This window comes from Pristiophorus japonicus, chromosome 6 (genome assembly GCF_044704955.1).
Source record: "Pristiophorus japonicus isolate sPriJap1 chromosome 6, sPriJap1.hap1, whole genome shotgun sequence".
NCBI lineage: Eukaryota > Metazoa > Chordata > Chondrichthyes > Pristiophoridae > Pristiophorus > Pristiophorus japonicus.
Window position 1 is genome coordinate 200,788,415 of NC_091982.1, and position 27,287 is coordinate 200,815,701.

The 27,287-nt window shown below is 44.1% G+C and overlaps 1 protein-coding gene across 1 annotated transcript in view; it reads left to right on the forward strand.

The window, feature by feature from the left end:
* Positions 1 to 3,189: 3,189 nt before the first annotated feature.
* The window catches only part of LOC139266244 (transient receptor potential cation channel subfamily V member 6-like), an 88,597-nt gene continuing 64,499 nt past the window's right edge, over positions 3,190 to 27,287 (forward strand). The window contains exons 1-4 of the mRNA XM_070884072.1: positions 3,190 to 3,224; positions 3,979 to 4,073; positions 11,967 to 12,089; positions 20,870 to 21,010. Of these exons, the coding sequence (XP_070740173.1) occupies positions 3,190 to 3,224; positions 3,979 to 4,073; positions 11,967 to 12,089; positions 20,870 to 21,010 (394 nt within the window). The remainder of the gene's footprint in view (positions 3,225 to 3,978; positions 4,074 to 11,966; positions 12,090 to 20,869; positions 21,011 to 27,287) is intronic.

The following is a 27,287-nucleotide window of genomic DNA, read 5'->3' on the forward strand; positions in this document are numbered from 1 at the left end:
GTTTTTGCCTGTGAATTTGTTCCATAATCTATAGAATTTTGGAAGATGACAACGTGATAATGTGATATTGGAAGATGGTTTTTGGGCAAGCGATATTGTGGGCGATATGTGTGCAAGGTGGTGAAAGTGAAGGTGGGTGATCTCCTAGGCGTTAGTTTTGCCAAATGTGGTCTTTACGACAAAAAAAAATGGGCAGGTGGTATTATTGAATCTCGGCGTTAATTCGATGTGGAAAGTAACGCTGGGCGATGATTCTGCCCAAAAAAAGTGAGCGAGTGGTAATATTTTTTCCCGGCATTACGCACATGGGGAAAGTAACACTCGCCGATAAGTTTCCTAAAAATGCCCGTCAGTTTCCATTTTGTGGCAAAATGGGCGATATATGGGCGTTATATGTAATTTCAGCGATAAAATGGGTGATAAGCATGCAAAAAAAGTGGAGGTTCTAGCCCCATGTCACAAAGAAAACCAAGATAAGTACAGATGAGAGCGGCCATTTGATCCTCTGGATTGAAATCTATGGTTTCCCCTATCACAGCAATCTAAAGCTGCTGGGTTGTGAGGAGGATGGTCTTTAGTGCTACTCCTTAGGTCTTCATTGGAGCATGTCTGCATACGGAGGTTGAGCCAGGTTTGAAGCCCCAGCGGATTGTTACTGTCACTGGATATATTGCATGATAACTCCAGGTATCCTTACAGCAAATGGCAGAGCTCTACATCTGGCTCTCTGATCAACCCAATCCTATTGACCATTCCCCCCCAGTCATTGCAAGGTATGTGTGCCAGGGTCTGCAGATATAGTTGGTGGTATCTTGGCGAGTGTGTCAAATCCAGTTACATTGACTGCAGATCAAGCTGGTGTGCCTTCTTTCATGCAGTACCACAGAAAGCAAGACATACTGTGACTGGAGTGCTTCTGAGGAAGCATTCAAAAGTTAGTTGAAGTATTCTAATATATTAGTGGTGCCTTTGGATTTACTGGGAAGAGGAGCATCTGCATGCGCTAATGGTTGCCAAAGCAAGCTATTCCATCTCTCTGCAGATGTTGGTGTCCAGGTATAGATGGGAGTAGATACAGGGCATTGTGATAAAAAATAAGACACTCAGATTACTTAAGGGATTCCACTGAACTCGAGAAAGCATCTACGACTCACTAAAATGCATCACACTCTAATATAGAAGCGAACTCCTCAGATTCTTTTGCAATGCTTATATCCTGTCTTTTCCCACGTCATTAGTTCCAAATGTCTTTCTAGAAGTGTTCCATTATGTCCCTCAACATTACACTTGGAAAATTATACTACATTATGTTAATGCATTAAAAATCTGTTCTTTTTTAAGAAACTTAGCACTTTTGGGGGCTGTCCTCCTATTTGGAGTGCCAACATTTTGCCACATTTCCCCTGAAGCATGATATGTTTTTATCAAGCTGTTCATTGAAAGTAAAGTGAACAACAATGATAAATCTATTTAACCATCCTTTCTACAGATCATTCCTTCTGTTTATTGTTAGTTAGCGAAACAATAAATACTCTTCCATAATACAATGAAAACATGTCAAGAAGTTGACCTGTGTGTTTTCAAAACAATTAGGCAGATAAAGTCTCTCCTTCAAGGATTGTTTCTGTAGTCAATATCACATTGCACTAAAAGATTTTCTACAAGTATGATCAAGAAGAGAACCTAAGGTAAGAATGTTAAACCTGCCTTTATAAACCAAAATAACCGTCTTCAAGTTAATAAACATAAGCTATTAATAAAAAAAACCTTCTGAGTTTGGTGCTTCTCATATATTAAAGCTTGTGAAAATATTGTTAATCTTTCTATAAAAATCTTAAAAACAGACCATGTTTAAGATGTAGACATATGACTTAAGATGTTCATCTAAAAGCCAGAAAACTATTTTTAAGTTAATTTGCCAATAAGTAATTCTTGGGAAGTAAACAATAACAATTTGCCTAGTAGATCAGATATTGGCATTTAAATGTGTGCAAAGGATAAGTGAATAAAATGCCAATTGTAAAACTGGGAGTATTTTGAACTTTATTTGCAGTTTTATTAGTTACAAGTGTTGTGATAATTCAGTATAGAATTTTGAGTTGTAGCAATAGCATACTATATTATGATTTCAGTGATACTAACAGAAACACACATTCATAAACTGATGTCCATTACTGTAATTGTTTCCCATGTAAACATTTTTCTACATTAATCTTATGGGCATAATGGAATTTTCTTGCCACTTTGTTTTAGTGACAGTATTTTAATTCCTAACAAGTGAAATACCAAACTAGAAAATTGAGGTGGCTTCATGTACCTCAAATTTATGTACCTCAAGTTTATAAAGAAAAAGCAAGTAACCAGCATTAATTTTAATTAAATAAAATAGTAATTTAAGAGTGTGTGCTGAAAGCAGTTCATATATGAAAATTATGCTAACTGTAACTAATGGGAGAATTCATATTAGTTGCATATATTTATTTTTTAAATAAAGTAATAATATAAATATTTATGTTTAAGAATATTTTAAAAGACATTTTGTTTGAATACATCTAATTGGTATAAATTGTACAAGTTGGTAAATTTTAATGAAACATTAAAGTAAGTAAAGCAGTGTTTGTTTAAAAAAAACCCTAATATTTTCCATTTCTACATTTGTCCTTTAGGTTACCCGCCTGGCCTTGAAAGGATTTCAAAAATAAAAATGTGAACAGGATTACAATCTTTGTCGTATATTCCAAGACTACGTTGATTAAGAGGTTAAATGGTTGTATAATTATATTGTATAATATTCAGCAATGAAAATTACAATTTATTTTCACTAATATTATCTCATAGAAAGCTGGTATATATTTAGTAAACTGTGTAAGATGCTAAATACATTAATGGACAAGGTTTACAGAATAAAATGGCTAAAATTTGAGCTACCAGCGCGGAGGCTCACCCAGTGCCAACACATATCAGGAACTGACGGGTGTGCTCACCACAATTTCCTGTCCATTCATTTTGTGAGGAGCTGCCTGTATTTTTTAATATATGCTCACAGTAGGTTAGGCCTTGTACCAGGAGTGCACATTCAGAATATGTTTTTATTCTTGAAGCTATGCTTATAAAATGCCTTTCCCTCTTTCTCCTTTTTAAAGGGATCAACCAGGGCCAGAGCTGCTCAAAGTATTTTACAAAATCCATATGTATATCACAGTGAACATGAATGATACAGCAAGGTAAGCAACTTAAACACCTTAGAACAAATATATCACAAAGTTGAGCCATTTAACAATCTGCAGGATAATAGCTTTAACTTTGTAGAACATATTGTAGAGGATGGGAAAATATGAGCCACACAAACAAGTTGGTAAATTGCAATGTAACATTTAATAAATAAAGCAGTATTTGTTTAAAAAATGTGAATATATTCACTTTATATATTTGTACTTTTGGTATTCCATCTGGATACTGAAAAAGGATTTTAAAATTGAAATTACCAAGTATTCAAAATGCCTATGGATAAGTTGTTTAAAATAATGGGACTGGTTTTCAAAATGCGAGCTCCCAGCATGGAGCCTCACTCGCCAACAGAACTGAACCATTTATAATTTGCAGGAAGAATTGTGCTGAATTTTGGAGATCTTATTGTTGGTTTGGAGTGGTTGGGGGGGAGGGGGCAGTGGTGAGGGGACAGGATTGTAGAAAAACATGAGCAAGGTGTTAAATTTTAATCGTTGCTTAAAAATACTGCTACAATTGGTCACAATTTTGATAACTGAGTTTTACTTTTATTTTTGGTTAGTCCATAACAGAGTTTCAAAACTTTAGAAGTCTGGGTAGCGATCGTCAGACTAAGCCACAAATCTAAGAAGGGAAAAAGTTTTATTTTAGCTATATGAGATTATCTGATATTAAATACATTTTAAATAGATATGAAATGACTCTAATGTTTCATTATTTGAATAAGTACAGAAAAAATTATTTTTACAGACATGGAAGTGAGTTTTTTAAAGCGGCTCACATAAATGACACTGTCAGCATGAAATCCTTATTGACAAGTAAAGATTTTGATCCTGCCATTCGAGGTGCGTTTATAGTATCATAATAAATGATAGTTTTAACTTTATTACACTTTGCATTTTAATTTTTTCCTCCCCATTTTTAAGCTCCCCTCCCCAACATGCATTATCTATAAATCAAGGCTGGAAATTAGATTTACTCTGCTAGAAGCAACAACAACTTGTATCTATATAGCACCTTTAATGCAGTAAAAGTCCCAAGGCGCTTCACAGGAGTATTATGAGACAAAAAATTTGACACTGAGCCACATAAGGAGAAATTAGGGCAGGTGACCAAAAGTTTTGTCAAAGATGTAGGTTTTAAGGAGCATCTTAAAGGAGGTAAGGGAGGTAGAGAGGTGGAGAGGTTTAGGGAGGGAATTCCAAAGCTTAGGGTTAAGCAACAAAGGACAGAAAACAGAAGCAGTTTATAACTGAATGGTAGCAACAGCATGAATGTGATCCAGGTTAACTTGTCTATATTTTTCTCCTCCCTTCTTGCCTCACCTCTGATTTGTACCTTTCCTTCAAGTTTCGGCTGAGATCAGGGACATTACCTAAAGGAGATTGAGGATTCTGAGCCGATGTTATAGCACTCTGTCCCATTGACCAACCCTATTTTTCTTTAGAAACAATTTGCTGTTGTCTAACTTCCTTTAACTACAAGGACCATTTCATTAGTGGCATGCAGCCATGAAAGTCCAATTGGTGGGCAGGCATTGATATTCATCCATGAAAAAAGCCCAATAATACAGTACTTAGAAACCAAAATATTAGTACAGAGCCTTGGTGAGGCCACACCTAGAATATTGTGTTCAGTTTTGGTCTCCGAATCTAAGGAAGGACATTCTTGCTATTGACGGAGTACAGCGAAGGTTAACCAGACTGATTCCCAGGATGGCAGGACTGACATATGAGGAGCGATTGGATCAACTGGGCTTTTATCCATTGGCGTTTAGAAGAATGAGAGCGAATCTCATAGAAACATATAAAATTCTGAAGGGATTGGACAGGTTAGAGGCAGTAAGAATGTTCCTGTTGCTGGGGAGTTCCAGAACCAGGGGGGTCACAGTCTAAGAATAAGTGGTAAGCCATTTAGGACCGAGATGAGGAGAAACATCTTCACTCAGAGAGTGGTTAACCTGTGGAATTCTCGACTGCAGAAAGTTGTTGAGCCAGTTCGTTAGATATATCGTTAGATGTGGCCTTTACGGCCAAAGGGATCGAGGGTATGGAGAGAAAGCAGGAAAGGGGTACTGAGGTGAATGATCAGCCATGATCTCATTGAATGGCAGTGCAGGCTCGAAGGGCCGAATGGCCTGCTCCTGCATCTAATTTCTATGTTTCTATATTTCTATGTTTCTAGTTATGATATATTCTGATAAAAATGACAAGTTACAAACTTATCACAATACCCCAACATTGATGCACCATTGTTGTTTGGCAGTATATTCATATTGAATATAAAAGGCACTCAATAGAAATCCATGGAATATAAAATTAATTCTGTGCATGACAAACTGAAAATAACTCATGAACACTGCAGGAAGCAGCTTAACACGAAGCATTTTACATACCCTACATACTTAAGCTATGGTTTCAAAGTCAAATTATGTGTATTTTTTTTATTCTTAAATTTTATTTTAGTCTGGGATCTTTTTAAATTCCCAACCATTTCCATTCCCCCCCCCCACCCCCCCAACCCCACACCGCCCATTTTCTCTTGGAGGCACTGACTCCGGTATGATTTGATTGATGTCAACAGCTTGTTCAAGTGGCAATCTTCCTACCTGTACTGGCAAGTTTTTTCGCTGAGACAAAAAGCATTACAGTTGAGCTTGATCCTACCCTCATACAAAATTCACATGTGCACTTTACAGCAGAGGTCACTGCGAGCAGCAGCCCCATCTGCATTTCTTCCCCCTTGTCAGCCATCATTGATGGCTGTGCCTTCAGCTGCCTAGGCGCTATGCTCTGGAATTCCCTCTCTAAACCTCTTTGCCTCTCTATCTCTCTTCCTTTAAGATGCTCCTTAAAACCTACCTCTATGACTTCTATCCTAATATCTCCTTATGTGGCTCTGTGTCAAATTTTGTTTGGTAACGCTCCTGTGAAGCACCTTGGGAGGTGCTATATAAATGCAAGTTGTTGTTGTATGTTGAGGTCAGTGATAATGCTCCTAATACTCTTCCAATTGAAATCAGTTAATTCATCACAGATTGAGGGTTACATTTGGAATCTTTCTGATCTCTGTGGTTAGTTACCACACAAGACAGTGCACCATCCTACTGCACCATCAATCTCATTGTAGGCTATTGTAAACAGAGAGTGCTTAACATGTGCCAAGATTTTATGTGAAATAATTTTCAACTCTACTACAATGAATTTAGTCCATCATCTTCAAAATCATATCAATGGGCATTCAGTTCATATATATTACAGAAAATTCAAATAATGATATGTTTCCATAGTCTCATGGAGCTGACTTAAATCTCATATACTTTCAATAGTGTGTGAATATAAACAGACTGTACATATTGGCCTAAATTTTCCTCAGTCCAACCCAGGTGTGTCGGGGCAACAGTTCTGTCCATTGCCCCAATCCCGCCATCACCCAGATCCATTTTACTGGGTCAGGGGTCATTAGATGTGCAGGGTGGGGTCCCAGCACGATCACTGCCACCAAGAGGGAGATTACCGCAGCCAGGGAAGGAAAATGCCGGCAAAGCCCAAAGAACAGGAGAACACTTAAAGGTCAAAGGTGTTTGGTTATTTTGTTTAGGCCCCAGGCTTCGGTCTTTAATCAGTGATCGCTGCCTGAATAGAGGCCCTCTCTCTCCAAAATAGGGTCCAGTGGGCCTTCTGCTGCAGCTCCAGGAATGATAGCCACACCTCTCCTGTCAGTTTCTGGGTGGAGGGCTGGGAAATTGGTGGGACTGTATTGTAAGATGCTCCTGATTTGTCCAAGGATCTGAAGCACCCTTCAAATTTCCTGTAGGATGTTCAAAACTCATGGAATTTACAGCAGGACATTCAGCTCATCATGCCTGTGTCAGTGGTGGCTCTTTATCCTGGTCTATCTAATCCCAATCCCATCCCATCCTTTTATATTCCTTTTCAAATATTCATCGAACTCCCTTTTAAATGCTATAGACTGCCTCAATAACCACTTTTGGTAAAGCATTCCATGTTCTATAAGCCTCTGTATGAAAACATTTCTTCCAACGTTCACTTTGTTCATTTAGTGATAATACTGGGTCAATGCCGATTCACCAATCAAAGGAAATAATGTTTCACTATGTACACTTAAAACCTTTCATAATGTTGAAATTCTTCTTAGAATCACTTAGATTTCCTCTTAATCTTCATTTTTTGAGCCTTTCTACATAACCATAACCTCTCATTCCTGATCTCACTGGGGTGAATGTTCACTGCACCCTGTCACGGCTTTAATGGTCTTGCTATAATGGAGTCCCGAGAACTGCATACAATACTCCACTGTGCCTGCCTAACCAGTGTCTTGTAAATATTCAACATCACTTCCTTACTTTTATGTTCAACATATAAAATATAAAACCCCAGATCCCATTTGTCTTTTTCATGTTCTTTTCTAACTGTACTCTCACCTTTGAAGATCAATATACCTGCACCCCTTAGATCTCTGTGATCCTCTACTCTGCTCAGAATCTTTAAAGAAATAATTATTTCACTTCTTTTTCTTGATCAAGGGAGTATGAGCCTCATTGTATGTTTGCCCAGCTGTTGTCCATAGCTGTCTCAATGGTATCTTGAGCCATGGCTGAAGAGGGTAGCCCTGGTCTCTTAGAAGACATCCATGCAGTTTGCTTTCTCCTTCAAATAGACCAGGTATCAAAGATTGTTTTAAAAATGTGTCATCACTGCTGCTTGGAAATCTGAAAAATCCTTTGTTTCTGGCCAGTGACCATCTAGACATTGATAGAGTGGAACTCCTTGTGGTTCATGAAGGCCATATCATTGCAAGTCCTGATGGACACACGGGTGCTTTCAATCACACCCTAGATTTTGGGTAATTGCGCATTGTGAAGAATTGCAGTTCCCTCTCAAACTGCTGCTGTTTTCAACAGGGAAAGTAAAGGTGCTCACCTTGCACACAGCACACCAATAATCTGCTTGGAGCTCTATGACTCAATTGATACTGTTGATGTCCACTATGGTAACTTGGAATAAGCTTGATGCATAAGTACAGTGTTGTGGTTATCATGACTACTGCTGACAGTACAGCCCATGTGGTGGAACTTACCAACAGGTCAAAATCCAGAAAACAGTACAACTCCCTCATTTCTTCCTTAGTGAAGCAGAGCATTTTTCTTTGGCATTCCCAAATTGGTGTGTTTGATCTGTACATGGTCCATTCATCCTCTTCTTTCTCCTCTGAATAACTCAAAAAGAGATCCTTTTTTTGTTATTCATTCTGGGATGTGGCTGTCTCTGGCAAGGCCAGCATTTATTGCCCATCTCTAATTGCGCTTGAGTAGGTGATGAAGAGCCACCTTCTTGAACCACTACAGTCCTTGTGGTGAAGGTAGTCCCACAGTACTGTTTGGGAGGGAGTTCCAGGATTTTGACCCACTAACGATGAAGGAACAGCGATATATTTCCAAGAAAGGATGGTGTGTAACTTGGATGGGAAGTTGCAAGTGATGGTGTTCCCATGCACCTGCTGCCCTTGTTCTTCTAGGTGGTAGAGATCGCGGGTTTGTGAGATGTTGCCGAAGAAGCCTTGGCGAGTTGCTGCAGTGTATTTTGTAGATGGTACACACTGCAGCCAATGTATGCCTGTGGTGGAGTGAGTGAATGTGTAAGGTGATGGAACAGGTGTTGATCAAGTGGGCTGCTTTGTCCTGGATGGTGTCGAGCTTCTTCAGTGTTGTTGGAGCTGCGCTTATCCAGGCAAGTGGAGAGTATTCCATCACATTCCTGACTTGTGCCTTGTAGATGGTAGAAAGGCTTTGGGGAGTCAGGAGATGAGCCACTCGCTGCAGATTACTCAGTCTCTGACCTGCTCTTGTTGCCACAGTATTTATGTGGCTTGTCCAGTTACGTTTCTAGTCATTTGTGACCCCCAGGATGTTGATGGTGGGGGATTCGGCAATGGTAATGCTGTTGAATATCAAGGGGAGGTGGTTAGACTCTCACTTGTTGGAGATGGTCATTGTCTGGCTCTTGTGTGACGCGAATGTTATCAGCCCAAGCCTGAATGTTGTCCAGGTCTTGCTGCATGCGGGCATGGACTTCATTTTCTGAGGAGTTGTGAATGGAACTGAACACTGTGCAATCATCAACGGACATCCCCACTTCTGACTCTATGTTGGAGGGAAGGTCATTGATGAAGCAGCTGAAGATGGTTTGGCCTAGGACATTGCCCTGAGGAACTCCTGCAGTGATGTCCTGGGGCTGGTATGATTGACCGCCAACAACCACAACCATCTTTGTGCTAGGTATGACTCCAGCAAGTGGAGAGTTTTCCCCCTGATTTCCATTGACTTCAGTTTTACATGGGCTCCTTGATGCCGCATTCAGTTAAATGCTGCCTTGATGTCAAGGGCAGTCACTCTCACCTCACCTTTGGAATTCAGCTCTTTTGTACTTGTTTGGACCAAGGCTATAATGAGGTCTAGAGCCAAGTGGTCCTGGCGGAACCCGAAACTGAGCATTGGTGAGCAGATTATTGATCAGTAAGTGCCGCTTGACAGCAGTGTCGATGACATCTGCCATCATTTTGCTGATGATTGAGAGTAGACTGATGAGGCAGTAATTGGCCTGATTGGATTTGTCCTGCTTTTTGTGGATAGGACATACCTGGGCAGTTTTCCACATTGTCGGGTAGATGCCAGTGTTGTAGCTGTACTGGAACAGCTTGGCTAGAGGCCTGGCTATTTCTGGAGCACAAGTCTTCAGCACGACAGCTAGGATGTTTTCAGGGCCTGTAGTCTTTACCGTATCTCATGTGGAGTGAATCAAATTGGCTGAAGGCTGGCTTCTGCGATGGTGGACCACAGGTGGAGGCCGATGGATCATCCACTCGCCAATTCTGGCTAAAGATGGTTGAGAACACTTCAGCCTTGTCTTTTTCACTTGTGTGCTGGGCTACGCCTTCACTGAGGATGGCGATATTCATGGAGCCTCCTCCTCCTGTTAGTTGTTTAATGGTCCACCACCATTCATGACTGGATATGGCAGGACTGCAGAGCTTCGATCTGATCCTTTGATTATGGGATGGCTTAGCTCTGTTTATAGCATGCTGCTTCTGCTCTTTAGCATGCATGTAGTCAGTCCTGTGTTGCAGCTTCCCCAGGTTGATAGCCCATTTTTAGGTACACCTGGTGCTTTTCCTGGCATGCTCTTCTACACTCTTCATTGGTCCCCCGACTTGATGGTAATGGTAGAGTGAGGGATATGCCGGGCCATGAGGTTACACATTGTGGTGGAATACAATTCTGCTGCTGCTGATGGCCCACAGCACCTCAAGGATACCCAGTTTTGAGCTGCTAGATCTGTTCTGAATTGATCCCATTTAACATGGTGGTAGTGCCACACAACACAATGGAGGGTGTCCTCAGTGTGAAGACGGGACTTCATCTGTACAATGACTGTGCGGTGATCACTTCCACCAATGCTGTCATGGACAGATGCATCTGCGACAGGTAGATTGGTGAGGACAAGGTCAAGTAGGCTTTTCTCCTCATGTTGGTTCTTTCACCACCTGCTGCAGGTCCAGTCTGGCCGCTATGTCCTTAAGGACTTGGCCAGTTCGGACAGTAGTGGTGCTACCGAGCCACTCTTGGTGATGGACATTGAAGTCCCCCACCCAGAGTACATTCTGTGCCCTTGCTATCCTCAGTGTTTCTTCCAAGTGGTGTTCAACATGGAGGAGTACTGATTGGGAGGGCAGTAGGTGATAATGAGTAGGAGCTTTCGTTTGAGCATCGGTGAGCAGGTTAATTACCCTTTGGAATTCCAAAATCCAGATTTATTAATTGTGTCAACCTAAAATCTTGCTATCAAAAATCCAGGCAAAAAAATCCAGCTCGCTCAAATCCAAAGTTAAAGTCCAGAATCAGAAATGACTCCTGTGAAAAGTCCAGCAGGTCCGCTTTAAGATGTCACCTGGGGAGTGAATTTCCACTGGGATTCTCCTGTTCAATGGCTGTGACTTTGGCAGAAGAACCGCAGAAACCTATCGCTGCCATGGTTTTTCTGTTTCCTCAGCTTTTCCAACAAGTTACGGCAGTCGAGCAGGAGAACTTACTGCCCAATTCTTTAGCTTGAAAGATGCATAAAAGGTTATGCTGCCAGCCATTCACATGCTCCAAGTTGGCCAGAAAATATGCCCTACAATGTTATCCCCATTAAACCTGAAAATCTTGGCAGGTAACATTTCATAGAATCATAGACTAACACAGCAGTGAAGGAGGCCACTTGGGCCATCGTGTCTGTATCGGCTCTTTGAAAGAGCTATCCAATTAATCCCTCTCCCCTGCTCTTTATGTTGGAGAAGTGCAACTCTTCCCAGCATCTTGTTTTCAGCACTGTGACTGTGTTTCTGAGAACTGAAGGGAGTGTAGGAAACAAATCCCACTTCATGTATATGAATAAATTATGTGAGATAAGAGATGATTGAATAGCAAGAATATATGTATTGGTCTATATGTCAGTATCTATGTCACAAATATATATAATGATATTGCCAAACTGGCTGGTTTGATAATGACACCTGTTTTCACAATGCCAGATATGGTGATAACAAGCATTTGTTTCTGAATCACATATATTATTTGTACTAGCTGTAAAATATTAGTTGTAAAATACTATCACCAGTGTTTTGGTAATCCTTTGTGTATTTGTCCTGAAACTAAAATTCAAAAATATAATTTAAAGGGAATTTAGAAGAAACTATTCTTCATACAGCATTGTTAAATGGCAATAAGGAAATTGCGGAGTTCATTCTGGATATGATGCCATCACTGATCAATGAACCAATGACATCTGACATGTACAGAGGTAAAATATACGAATAATGTTCTCTTTGTTTATAGAGACACTTCCAATGATGTTAAAGGCACTATTCAAATGCAAGTTGTTGTTATTATTCCAGAATTTGAATTTCAGATTTACTGAAATTCAGCTCCCAGCCTTTATGTATTTATCTAAATTAGCACATTTGAAAGACAACATTACTGCTCATTTTAACCTATTTAGTGATTATGTTGTGAAATATTAGTTCACAGATGCTTAATGCATTCATCTGAAAATTGTTTATCTGCTATTTCAATGGAGGGGTTATCTTAATTAAATTAACTATTTCCAAACTTAATTTCAGCACCTATATATGCTAAAAATATCATAGCAATGCTATTGGTTGGTGCAGTTAGTTTATCGCTGACCTTTCACCTCTAGCATGTGGATTCAAAGCCAGCCCAGATTGATGGGATGAAAGTCTTCTCTGTCTGCTGGCTGTAAGAGTCCTCCGTGTATGTGTTTGGACAATCTCAATTCAGTTCCTAATATGGCATGGGACTACAATGCAAAACTGCCCTAACTTACATAGAAACATAGAAAATAGGTGCAGGAGTAGGCCAATCGTCCCTTCGAGTCTGCACCACTATTCAATAAGATCATGGCTGATCATTCCCTCAGTACCCCTTTCCTGCTTTCTCTCCATACCCTTTGATCCCCTTAGCCGTAAGGGCCATATCTAACTCCCTCTTGAATATATCCAATGAACTGGCATCAACACTTCTCTGTGGCAGGGAATTCCACAGGTTAACAACTTTCTGAGTGAAGAAGTTTCTCCACATCTCAGTCCTAAATGGCCTACCCCTTATCCGAAGACTGTGTCCCCTGGTTCTGGACTTCCCCAACACCGGGAACATTCTACCCGCATCTAACCTCTAACGTCCCGTCAGAATTTTACATGTTTCTATGAGATCCCATCTCATCCTTCTAAACTCCAATGTATAAAGGCCCAGTTGATCCAGTCTCTCCTCATATGTCAGTCAAGCCATCCTGGGAATCAGTCTGGTGAACCTTCGCTGCACTCCCTCAATAGCAAGAATGTCCTTCCTCAGATTAGGAGACCAAAACTGTAGTGTCTCTGCACCTTGTTACAAACTCACACGAGGCATGTATATATCAGACACGGTCACTCTGTGACCTTCACTTTATTCCCAGGACCAAGGAGTGCTGACCCTGGGTGGGACCTCCCCTTTTATACCTGGAAACCCAGGTGAGGAGTGTCTCCCGCAAGCTCACCCCCTGTGGTCAGGGTGTGCATTTCAAGGTTACAGTTACAGTGTGCATGAGTTACTGTAACATAACTATTGTCATTGCAAGATGGTGAAATACATGACATCACCTCCCCCCTTGAGTCTTTTAGTTTCAGAGGTTGAGTCTATCGGGTGGTCGATGCTCTCTCGTGGAGCGCCGCAGTTGTGGCTCTGGTGGCTGAGCCTCAGCACGTGTCTCTGTCACTTGAGGTGATTCCGGCCTGTCCGGGCTGGCCGCAGGGATTGTGCATTCTAAGGGCTGTCTTTGTTGCTCGTACGCTGGCAGTGGTGTGGGTGCTATCTCATCATACTCTTCTTCCGGTTCCTCGGTGTCTATGCTGAACCTTGTCTTTACTTGGTCCAAGTGTTTGCGACATATCTGCCCATTGTTTAGTCTGACCACCATGATCCTGTTTCCTTCTTTGCCAATTACAGTGCCCTCAAGCCATTTGCGTCCCAAAGCATGGTTAAGAATAAATACCGGGTCATCTATTTCTATACACCTCCCCCTTGAGCCTCGATCATGGAGCTCAGTTTGGGACTGGCGCTTGCCCTTAACAATGTCTGCCAGGTCTGGGTGAATGAGGGTGAATCTTGTGCGTGTGTTTCATGAGGAGTTCCGCTCGCGGGACTCCCATGAGCGAGTGCGGCCGGGACCTGTAGGCCAGCAGGAGGCGCAATAGGCGGTACTAAAGGGAGGGTCCTTGGATGCGTAGCATGCCCTGCTTTATGACTTGGACTGCCCGTTCCGCCTGGCCATTGGAAGCCGGCTTGAACGGCGCTGTCCTGACGTGCTTGATCCCATTGCCCGACATAAACTCCTGGAATTCATGGCTGGTAAAACACGGGCCATTGTCGCTGACCAGGATGTCCAGCAAGTCGTGGGTCACGAAAACCGTACGCAGACTCTCCATGGTGATGGATGTCATGCACGAGTTAAATATGATGCACTCGATCCACTTCGAGTATGCATCAACAACGATTATGAACATTTTCCCCATGAACGGGCCCGCATAGTCTACGTGAATACGTGACCATGGCCTGGTGGGCCAGGGCCACAGGCTGAGTGGGGCCTCCCTGGAGGCATTGCCCAGCTGGGCACACGTCGTGCACCTGCGAACCCTGTGTTCCAGGACTGAGTCAATCCCCGGCCACCATACGTGTGACATGGCAATGGCCTTCATTAACATAATGCCAGGGTGCTCGCTGTGGAGTTCCCCGATGAACGCTTCCCTTCCTTTCTGGTGCATGACTACCCAGCTTCCCCATAACAGGCAGTCGGCGTGGATGGAGAATTCATCCATCCGTCTCTGAAACGGCCTGACTTTCTTGGGGCAGCCCTGTGTGCGGGCGCCCAATTCCCAGTCAGGACACATTTCTTTATCGTGGATAGGAGGGGGTCCCTATTGCTCCAGAGTTTGATCTGTCGGGCTGTGATGGGGGAACCCGCAGTGTCAAAAGCCTCAACGGCCATGACCATCTTGGCGCTCTGCTCCGACGCCCCCTCGGTGATGGCCAGTGGGAGCCTGCTGAGTGCGTCAGCGCAATTTTCAGTGCCTGGCCGGTGCCGTATGGTGTAGTCATACGCAGCCAGCGTGAGGGCCCATCGCTGTATGTGAGCTGACGCGTTAGCGTTGACAGCCTTGCTGTCGGAAAACAGGGATGTTAACGGCTTTTGGTCCGTCTCTAGCTCGAACTGTCTACCGAAAAGGTACTGGTGCATCTTTTTCACACCGTACACACACACGAGTGCCTCCTTCTCGACCATGCCGTATCCACGCTCTGCCTGGGAGAGCGACCTGGAGGCGTAAGCCACCGATTGGAGTCGGCCGTAATCATTACCCTGCTGCAATACACAGCCAACCCCGTAGGATGATGCATTGCATGTTAAAACCAGGTTTTTACAGGGGTCATACAAAGTCAACAGTTTGTTGGAACACAGCAGTTTCCTTGCCTTATTGAAAGCCCGTTCTTGACAATCGCCCCAAAACTATTCACAACCTTTATGGAGGAGCATGTGTAACGGCTCCAACAATGTGCTTAAGTTCGGCAGAAAGTTCCCAAAATAGTTCAAAAGTCCCAGGAATGATCGCAACTCCAACGTGTTGCGAATCGCCTCAGTTTTTGATTCAGTGGGCCAGATCCCGTCTGCGGCAACCTCCAGCCCAGGAACTCTACCTCTGCAGCCAAAAACACGCACTTGGCCTTTTTCAGCCGCAAGTCTACCCGATCCAATCGCTATAGCACCTCCTCCAGGTTGTGGAGGTGTTCCTTGGTGTCTCGACCCGTTATAAGAATGTTGTCTTGGAATACGACCGTTCCAGGGATGGACTTGAGCAAGCTTTCTATGCTTCACTGGAAGATAGCTGCTGCCGAACGAATGCCAAACGGGCACCTGTTGTCGACAAATAATCCTTTGTGCATCGTGATGGTGGTCAGAAGCTTGGAATCTTCCACCAGTTCCTGAGTCATGTAGGCCGGAGTGAGGTCCAGCTTCGTGAACAGCTTTCCACCTGCCAGCGTGGCAAAGAGGTCTTCCGCTCTTGGAAACGGGTATTGGTCTTGCAGCGACACTCGGTTGATGGTGGCTTTGTAGTCGCCACAAGTCCTAACCGAGACATCTGCTTTGAGGACGGGAGCGATGGGACTTGCCCAGTCGCTGAATTCAATGGCCAAAATTATGCCCTCTCTGAGCAGCCTGTCGAGTTCACTTTCAATTTTCTCACACATCACGTACGGCACCGCTCTGGCTTTGTGGTGCACTGGTCTGGCATCCAGAGTGATGTGTATCACTACTTTAGTGCCCTTGAACGTTCCGACACCGGGTTGAAAGAGTGACTCGAATTTTTGCAATACCTGCGAGCATGAACTTCGCTCCACAGATGAAATGGTGTGCACATCCCCCCATTTACAATTCATCTCAGCTAGCCAACTCCTCCCCAAAAATGCGGGGCCATTTCCCGGAACAATCAAGAGTGGCAGCCGGTTCTGTAATCCATTATGCGTTACCACCAAGTTTGCATTGCCCAGCATTGGGATGATCTCTTTGGTGTACATACGTAGCTGCATCTCAATGTGCTCCAGTTTGGGCCTGCTAGCTCTGTGTGGCCATAGTTTCTCAAATTGTTGGGCGCTCATGAGTGACTGGCTAGCTCCTGTATCCAGCTCCATGTGCACCGGGATGCCATTCAGTAAGACTTTCATCATCATGGGTGGCGTTTTTGTGTATGAGCTGTGGACGTCAGCCACATGAACTCTCTGAACTTCAGCATCCATGGTTTTTCCCCAGGCCTCATCCTACATTGCAGACCCCTCATCTGGTTCCTCTGTCTTGCAGACTAGCCTCGCTACTGCCTTTTTGCACATCCTGGCCAAGTGTCCACTGATATTACAAATCCTACAGGTATAAAGCTGGAACCTGCAGCTTTTGGCAGTGTGTCTACCCCCACTCCTCCAGCATGAGCTGAGATTTCTGTTAACAAAAGGACTATTCCCAGGCATTCCTCTCTGATGGCACGTTTGGCTGTTTCTAAGCCTTCTGAAAGGGAGGTGTTAATGGTCCGATCACGGGGTTCATTGTTCCTCGTGATGGCGTGAATTGCCGATCCCCTTTCCATTTTCCCTGTTGCGGGCCCACCCTGGAGCTTGTTGCTGCCTGGGCGGTGTCGAATTGCCCTTGCCTGCCTGCGGGGTTCTGTATCATTTTTACAACATTAACTCCCTGGTTCATCGCAATGATAAAACCAGGGCTGCATGTGTAAATTAGCTTGGTCTCCTCTTCCCCTGCCATAAAGATCTGAGCTATCAGCGCCGCCCCTTCTAAAGTCAAGTCCTTGGTCTTTATGAGCTTCCTGAAAACGCTGGCATGATTAATGCCCCTGATGAAAATGTCCCTTAACATCTCCCCCCTGCAGGCATCGGAGAACTTACAGAGACTGGCCAAACACCGCAGTTCCGCCACGAAGTCTGAGACGTTTTTACCCTCCCGACGCCAGTGAGAGTAGAACCGGTGCCGGGCCATGTGTACGCTACTTGCCGGCTTGAGATGTTCACTGATCAGCTGGCTGAGCTCTTCAAAGGACTTGTCCGCTGGCTTTTGGGGTGCGAGCAGGTCTTTCACCAGCGCATACGTCTGTGGACCGCATCTGCTCAGTAGATGCGCCCTCCGCTTGTCAGCCGCTGTCTCTTCCAGCCAGTCCTTTGTGACAAAGCTCTTCTGGAGTCTTTCCACAAAGTCGTCCCAGTCCTCACCCACACAGTAGCATTCCTCTGTGCCACCGGTGGCCATCCTCGTGGTTCAGTGATTCCCGTTTCTCGTCGCCAAATGTAGTGTCTCTGCACCTTGTTACAAACTCACACGAGGCATGTATATATCAGACGCTGTGACCTTCACTTTATTCCCAGGGCCAAGGAGTGCTGACCCTGGGTGGGACCTCCCCTTTTATACCTAGAAACCCAGGTGAGGAGTGTCTCCCGCAAGCTCACCCCCTGTGATCAAGGTGTGCATTTCAAGGGTACAGGTACAGTGTGCAAGAGTTACAGTTACATAACTATTGTCATTGCAAGATGGTGAAATACATGACAAAAACTGAACACAATATTCCAGGTGAGGCCTCACCAAGGCCCTGTACAACTACAGTAAGACCTCCCTGCTCCTATACTCAAATCCCCTAGCTATGAAGGCCAACATACCATTTGCCTTCTTCACTACCTGCTGTACCTGTATGCCAACTTTCAATGAACCATGACATCTCCCCTTTTCCTAATTAGCCGCCATTCAGATAATATTCAGTCTTAGCGTTTTTTCCCCCAAAGTGGATAACCTCACATTTATCCACATTACACTGCATCTGCCATGCATTTGCCCACTCACCTAACTTGTCCAAGTCACCCTGCAGCCTCTTAGCGTCCCCCTCACAGCTCACACTGCCACCCAATTTAGTGTCATCTGCAAACTTGGAGATATTACACTCAATTCCTTCATCTAAATCATTGATGTATACTGTAAAGAGCTGGGGTCCCAGCACTGAGCCCTGCGGCACTCCACTAGTCACTGCCTGCCATTCTGAAAAGGACCCGTTTATCCCGACTCTCTGCTTCCTGTCTGCCAACCAGTTCTCTATCCACGTCGGTATATTACCACCAATACCATGTGCTTTGATTTTGCACACCAATCTCTTGTGTGGGACCTTGTCAAAAGCCTTTTGAAAGTCCAAATACACCACATCCACTGGTTCTCCCTTGTCCACTTTATTAGTTACATCCTCAAAAATTTCCAGAAGATTTGTCAAGCATGAATTGCCCTTCATAAATCCATGCTTACTTGGATCGATCCTGTCACTGCTTTCCAAATGCGCTGCTATTTCATCCTTAATAATTGATTCCAACATTTTCCCCACTACTGATGTCAGGCTAACCGGTCTATAATTACCCACTTTCTCTCTCCCTCCCTTTTTAAAAGGCGGTGTTACATTAGCTACCCCCCAGTCCAGAGGAACTGATCCAGAATCGATAGACTTTTGGAAAATGATCACTATTTCTAGGGCCACTTCCTTAACTACTCTGGGATGCAGACTATTAGGCCCCTGAGATTTATTGGCCTTCAATCCCATCAATTTCCCTGACACAATTTCCCACCTAATAAGGATATCCTTCAGTTCCTCCTTCTCACTAGACCCTCGGTCCCCTAGTATTTCCGTAAGGTTATTGGTGTTTTCCTTCGTGAAGACAGAACCAAAGTATTTGTTCAATTGGTCTGCCATTTCTTTGTTCCCCATTATAAATTCACCTGTATCTTGACTGCAAGGGACTTACGTTTGTCTTCACTAATCTTTTTCTCTTCACATATCTATAGAAGCTTTTGCAGTCAGTTTTTATGTTCCCAGCAAGCTTCTTCTCGTACTCTATTTTCCCCCTCTTAATTAAAACCTTTGTCCTTCTCTGCTGAATTCTAAATTTCTCCTAGTCCTCAGGTTTGCTGTTTTTCTGGCCAATTTATATGCCTCTTCCTTGGATTTAACACTATCCTTAATTTCCCTTGTTAGCCACAGTTGAGCTACCTTCCCAGTTTTATTTTTACTTCAGACAAAGATGTACAATTGCTGAAGTTCTTCCATGTGATCTTTAAATTTTTGCTATTGCCTATCCACCATCAACCCTTTAAGTATCATTTGCCAGTCTATTCTAGCCAATTCATGCCTCAAACCATCGAAGTTATCTTTCCTTAAGTTCAGGACCCTAGTTTCTGAATTAACTGTGTCACTCTCCATCTTAATAAAGAATTCTACCATGTTATGGTCATTCTTTCCCAAGGGGCCTCGCACAACAAGATTGGTAATTATTCCTTTCTCATAACACATCGCCCAGTCTAGATTGGCCAGCTCCCTAGTTTGTTCCTCGACATATTGGTCTAGCAAACCATCCCTAATACACTCCAGGAAATCCTCCTCAACAGCATTGCTACCAGTTTGGTTAGCCCAATCTATATGTAGATTAAAGTCACCCATGATAACTGCTGTACCTTTATTGCATGCATCCCTAATTTCTTGTTTGATGCTGTCCCCAACCTTTCTACTACTGTTTGGTGGTCTGTACACAACTCCCACTAGCGTTTTCTGCCCCTTGGTATTCCGTAGCTCCACCCATACCGATTCCACATCATCCAAGCTAATGTTCTTTCTTACTATTGCATTAATTTCCTCTTTAACCAGCAATGCCACTAATTGGCATTGTACTCAGACAGGCCTAAGGATGGTTGTTGTGGGAAAGTGGGAAAAAAAGGACCACATTGGAGCTGTAGGGGCTGAGGCACATGGATGGCCAGAGTAGAGAAAGATTTAGGAGTAGAGGTTCCGCTAGTAATATCAGTAAAACTTGGGCAGAATCAACGGAACCAATGCAAAAGATCAGGGAATTTTAAACCTAAGTGAGATATGCCTAGAACCACTTATATACATGTTTTCCACAATCTTTTACGCTAGTGTACATCGAGGAGTGCTTTTTAATGGAAAGAATACGCTGTCCGATTGCGCTGGTTCATGGAAGATTTTGCATTTGTGATTATGCAAATTAATTTGAGTGGAAACTCGAATTGTGACATAACCAGCACAATTTCAAGCCAGATTGGGCCCAAAATGGAAACTTCACCCCTTAATCTAATGTGGGAGTGCTTGATGCTGGCACAGGACAAAAGACTGCTGACGGCTGTGTAGAGGTGGAATTTTTACCCAACAGATACATTTCCATCAGAACATTTTAACAAAAACTGAAAATCCATTTATGCTTTTCTGGTTGTGCTCACCGGATGAGTGATGTTAGTCTTCTGGAATGGAAATTTTTTTCATTTCAGGCAGCCACTCAGGCATCAGGCATTTTCAGGTTAAAATAAACCTTCTAGCAACATCACAACAGGACCAGGAACTGTGAGCCATATTTGGTGCTGTGCTATTTTGTGTACTGTTTACATGAATGAGCTGTCTCAAGCACCACTTTCACTTCTTTAATTTCAATCTATAGGTGAGACACCTATGCACATTGCTGTTCTGAAACAAGACGTGGAAATGGTTAAGGAATTGTTGAAGCGGGGTGCTGATGTGATGAATGCACGTGCGACTGGTTCCTGTTTTGTCCCAGGAGAGGAATGTCAGTGTTACTATGGTAAGGTCCAGTTTGTCTTCGGAGAGTTAAGGTGGTCACTTTCCCACTGATTGAGCAGGAACCAAGTGCTTGTGGGCTTTATCCCAAACAACATCATACACAGCTTAGTCAGGCCTAATTGTAATCACAGTGAGCTCCTGCCATGTAATATGCCTGGCATTGGGAGCTTGTGGTTTTTTGGGGAGGGTGGAGGGAACAGGATATATAGTACAAGAAACTAAATTAAATTTGATGATGCATTGGTAGAAGTGCTGCTGGAAGAAATGCAGCACAGATTTGCCTGGTGTGGCATTGCAGGGCACCATCCACTCAGGTGAGCTGGACACTGTGCATTGGAGGAATTGAGAGTCCACATCAATGATGCTGACATCATGAAGAGGATTTGGCTGTAAATGCAGAAGAAATTTGACTTCGGAAAACCTGTCAATGTAAGAATACCCACGTACTGATTAGATTGACAAAATGCATACACCACAAAGTTTTCTACAGCAGAGCACACTTAGCAACAACTTACACCTGTAACTTTTGGCACATTGATATCCTTAATGGTCTTCACTCCAAACAAACTTCAAAATCTACTGCATGATGCATTTACCATCCTTCTCATATTCTTTCTTCTCAGCCTATTCATTCACTCACTATTATAATGGAGCATTTAAAATTAACACTCAACAGCAGGCGGGACATTCAATACATGTGGAATACATTGATTTGAATGGTCAGAACCCTTGTCATTTACAGTAAAGGTACAATCCTGACCACGCCTGTCCCCAGTACTTTTCCATAAACTTCACTGTGTCTCAAAAGTTCATTAGCACATTGGAATATTATCTTATATCTCTTACCTTGACCAAGTGGAGTTTTGCCAATGTGTCACTTTTGACCCCTTGCCTTGTTTAGCTGCCTGTCTGGGTTTCCTGTAATTGTCCTCAGGTTACACAGCTTGTAACAATTAATCAGTCTGATATGTTATTTCCATTTAAACACCTTTATAAAGTTGACCACTACAAAAGCCTATGTCAGTTAGTTTTTAGTTCCGAGATCCATTCTAAACCCTTTAATTATAACAGAATTCGATAGCCCCACTACACTACCGTCCAGGCCTGCACTCAAGCACAACACCAGTATATTTTCATCTAAACAATTGAAGTTTATAGTAGCCAGCAGTTCCTCTTCTTTTGCAGGTACCAAGCAGAAACAGAACCTCACAGTATCGTGCATCACTCACTTCTCATGCCACAAGCACCAGAACTAGTATATCTATCTTAGGGATTTAGGTACTGATTTTCAGGAGGAGGAGCTGCAACTCCGCTTTTCCCATACCCTAGCCCTTCAGCATTATGTTCTCTGCTGCGATGGCTGCCTGATCTAACATGCTTTCTGCAACATCTTCGATCATTTGAGAAGGAAGGGGGAGGTTGGAAGCTGGTGTCATCGTAAATGGCAGAAGCCTTACTCATGCCTACTTGAGCCATAGCCTTGCGACTGGACAGTTCCCGAGTGGGAGCCAACCCTCTGAGAAGCAATTGAGGGCACTGCAGTTCTGCGCATTGGCTTTCTTCATCTGATCCCCCAGCATATTGACAAGATAGCTTGTTTTGGATTGGATAACAACAGAATATAGGTGAAGAGGAGTGAATGAAGGAACAGGACCCATTAGCTGGAGGGCCAGATCAATCCCTTTCTCAGCTGCACAATCCTGGGATTTGGATTCCTAGGCCCTGCATTTAAAAGAATGATGTCGGCGAGAGGTGGGAGCAGCGTGGTGAGGCCTATAAAGGCCCAGCGGGTGTTCCACAGGCAGCGGCAGTCGGCGAGAGGCGGGAGCAGCGTGGTGAGGCCGATAAAGGCCCAGCGGGTGTTCCACAGGCAGTGGCAGTCGGCGAGAGGCGGGAGCAGCGTGGTGAGGCCTATAAAAGGCCCAGCGGGTGTTCCACAGGCAGCGGTAGTCGGCGAGAGGCGGGAGCAGTGTGGTGAGGCCTATAAAGGCCCAGCGGGTGTTCCACAGGCAGTGGCAGTCGGCGAGAGGCGGGAGCAGCGTGGTGAGGCCTATAAAAGGCCCAGCGGGTGTTCCACAGGCAGCGGCAGTCGGCGAGAGGCGGGAGCAGCGTGGTGAGGCCTATAAAAGGCCCAGCGGGTGTTCCACAGGCAGCGGTAGTTGACGAGAGGCGGGAGCAGCGTGGTGAGGCCTACAAAATGCGAGCTTGTGCAGCTCCATCCGGGAGAAAAAGCAGAAAAGAAGTAGAAAGGAATCAAAAGGTGACGTCACAGCCAAAGGGGTAAGTGATTGGCTGGTGACTGGTAAATAGTTTTTCTTTTTCTTTTTTATATCAGTAAGTAACCTGTAACGGTGTTGTCACCAATTTAAGTGTATCTCAGGGATAAGTCATGGCAGGAGAGCTCGATCACGTGATATGCTCCTCCTGTACCATGTGGGAACTCAGGAACACTTCCGGTGTCCCTGACGACTACATCTGCAGGAAGTGTATCCGCCTCCAGCTCCTGACGGACCGCGTTGCAGAATTGGAGCTGAGGGTGGATTCACTCTGGAGCATCCACGATGCTGAGAATGACGTGAGTAGCACGTGTAGCGAGTTGGTCTTACCGCAGGTGAAGGGTCCACAGCCAGCTAGGGAATGGAAGACCAGCAGGAAGAGTAGTGCAAGGAAGGTAGTGCAGGGGTCCCCTGTGGTCATCCCCCTGCAAAACAGATACACTGCTTTGAGTACTGTTGAGGGGGATGACTCATCAGGGGAGGGCAGCAGCAGCCAAGTTCATGGCACCGTAGCTGGCTCTGTTGCACAGGAGGGCAAGAAAAAGAGTGGGAGAGCGATAGTGATAGGGGATTCAATTGTGAGCGGAATAGATAGGCGTTTCTGCGGCCGCAACCGAGACTCCAGGATGGTATGTTGCCTTCCTGGTGCAAGGGTCAAGGATGTCTCGGAGCGGGTGCAGGACATTCTAAAAAGGGAGGGAGAACAGTCAGTTGTCGTGGTGCACGTTGGTACCAATGACATAGGTAAAAAAAGGGATGAGTTCCTACGAAATGAATTTAAGGAGCTAGGAGCTAAATTAAAAAGTAGGACATCAAAAGTAGTAATCTCAGGATTGCTACCAGTGCCACGTGCTAGTCAGAATAGGAATCGCAGGATAGCGCAGATGAATACGTGGCTTGAGCAGTGGTGCAGCAGGGAGGGATTCAAATTCCTGGGGCATTGGAACCGGTTCTGGGGGAGGTGGGACCAGTACAAACTGGACGGTCTGCACCTGGACAGGACCGGAACCAATGTCCTAGGGAGAGTGTTTGCTAGTGCTGTTGGGGAGGAGTTAAACTAATATGGCAGGGGGATGGGAACCAATGCAGGGAGACAGAGGGAAACAAAAAGGAGACAAAAGCAAAAGACAGAAAGGAGATGAGGAAAAGTGGAGGGCAGAGAAACACAAGGCAAAGAACAAAAAGGGCCACTGTACAGCAAAATTCTAAAAGGACAAAGTTTGTTAAAAAAACAAGCCTGAAGGCTTTGTGTCTTAATGCAAGGAGTATCCGTAATAAGGTGGATGAATTCACTGTGCAAATAGATGTTAACAAATATGATGTGATTGGGATGACAGAGATGTGGCTCCAGGATGATCAGGGCTGGGAACTCAACATCCAGGGGTATTCAACATTCAGGAAGGATAGAATAAAAGGAAAAGGAGGTGGGGTAGCATTGCTGGTTAAAGAGGAGATTAATGCAATAGTTAGGAAGGACATTAGCTTGGATGATGTGGAATCTATATGGGTGGAGCTGCAGAACACCAAAGGGCAAAAAACGTTAGTGGGGTTGTTTACAGACCTCCAAACAGTAGTAGTGATGTTGGGGAGGGCATCAAACAGGAAATTAGGGGTGCATGCAATAAAGGTGCAGCAGTTATAATGGGTGACTTTAATATGCACATAGATTGGGCTAACCAAACTGGAAGCAATACGGTGGAGGAGGATTTCCTGGAGTGCATAAGGGATGGTTTTCTAGACCAATATGTCGAGGAACCAACGAGGGGGGAGGCCATCTTAGACTGGGTGTTGTGTAATGAGAGAGGATTAATTAGCAATCTCATTGTGCGAGGCCCCTTGGGGAAGAGTGACCATAATATGGTGGAATTCTACATTAGGATGGAGAATGAAACAGTTAATTCAGAGGCCATGGTCCAGAACTTAAAGAAGGGTAACTTTGAAGGTATGAGGCATGAATTGGCTAGGATAGATTGGCGAATGATACTTAAGGAGTTGACTGTGGATGGGCAATGGCAGACATTTAGAGACCGCATGGATGAACTACAACAATTGTACATTCCTGTCTGGCGTAAAAATAAAAAAGGGAAGGTGGCTCAACCGTGGCTATCAAGGGAAATCAGGGATAGTATTAAAGCCAAGGAAGTGGCATACAAATTGGCCAGAAATAGCAGTGAACCTGGGGACTGGGAGAAATTTAGAACTCAGCAAAGGAGGACAAAGGGTTTGATTAGGGTAGGGAAAATGGAGTACGAGAAGAAGCTTGCAGGGAACATTAAGACGGATTGCAAAACTTTGCATAGATATGTAAAGAGAAAAAGGTTAGTAAAGACAAACGTAGGTCCCCTGCAGTCAGAATCAGGGGAAGTCATAATGGAGAACAAAGAAATGGCAGACCAATTGAACAAGTACTAGGACACAAACAACCTTCCGGATATAAAAGGGGTCAGAGGGTCTAGTAAGGAGGAGGAACTGAGGGAAATCCTTATTAGTCGGGAAATTGTGTTGGGGAAATTGATGGGATTGAAGGCCGATAAATCCCATGGGCCTGATGGACTGCATCCCAGAGTTCTTAAGGAGGTGGCCTTTGAAATAGCGGATGCATTGACAGTCATTTTCCAACATTCCATTGACTCTGGATCAGTTCCTATCGAGTGGAGGGTAGCCAATAGAACCCCACTTTTTAAAAAAGGAGGGAGAGAGAAAACAGGGAACTATAGACCGGTCAGCCTGACCTCAGTAGTGGGTAAAATGATGGAATCAATTATTAAGGATGTCATAGCAGCGCATTTGGAAAGAGGTGACATGATAGGTCCAAGTCAGCATGGATTTGTGAAAGGGAAATCATGCTTGACAAATCTTCTGGAATTTTTTGAGGATGTTTCCAGTAGAGTGGACAAGGGGGAACCCGTTGATGTGGTATATTTGGACTTTCAGAAGGCTTTCGACAAGGTCCCACACAAGAGATTAATGTGCAAAGTTAAAGCACATGGTATTGGGGGTAGTGTGCCGACATGGATTGAGAACTGGTTGTCAGACAGGAAGCAAAGAGTAGGAGTAAATGGGTACTTTTCAGAATGGCAGGCAGTGACTAGTGGGATACCGCAAGGTTCTGTGCTGGGGCCCCAGCTGTTTACACTGTACATTAATGATTTAGACGAGGGGATTAAATGTAGTATCTCCAAATTTGCGGATGACACTAAGTTGGGTGGCAGTGTGAGCTGCGAGGAGGATGCTATGAGGCTGCAGTGTGACTTGGATAGGTTAGGTGAGTGGACAAATGCATGGCAGATGAAGTATAATGTGGATAAATGTGAGGTTATCCACTTTGGTGGTAAAAACAGAGAGACAGGCTGTTATCTGAATGGTGACAGATTAGGAAAAGGGGAGGTGCAACGAGACCTGGGTGTCATGGTACATCAGTCATTGAAGGTTGGCATGCAGGTACAGCAGGCGATTAAGAAAGCAAATGGCATGTTGGCCTTCATAGCGAGGGGATTTGAGTGCAGGGGCAGAGAGGTGTTGCTGCAGTTGTACAGGGCTTTGGTGAGGCCACACCTGGAGTATTGTGTACAGTTTTGGTCTCCTAACTTGAGGAAGGACATTCTTGCTATTGAGGGAGTGCAGCGAAGGTTCACCAGACTGATTCCCGGGATGGCGAGACTGACCTATCAAGAAAGACTGGATCAACTGGGCTTGTATTCACTGGAATTCAGAAGAATGAGAGGGGACCTCATGGAAACGTTTAAAATTCTGATGGCTTCAGACAGGTTAGATGAAGGAAGAATGTTCCCAATGTTGAGGACGTCCAGAATCAGGGGTCACAGTCTAAGGATAAGGGGTTAGCCATTTTGGACCGAGATGAGGAGAAACTTCTTCACCCAGAGAGTGGTGAACCTGTGGAATTCTCTACCACAGAAAGTTATTGAGGCCAATTCACTAAATATATTCAAGAAGAAGTTCGATGAAGTCCTTACTACTAGGGGGATCAAGGGGTATGACGAG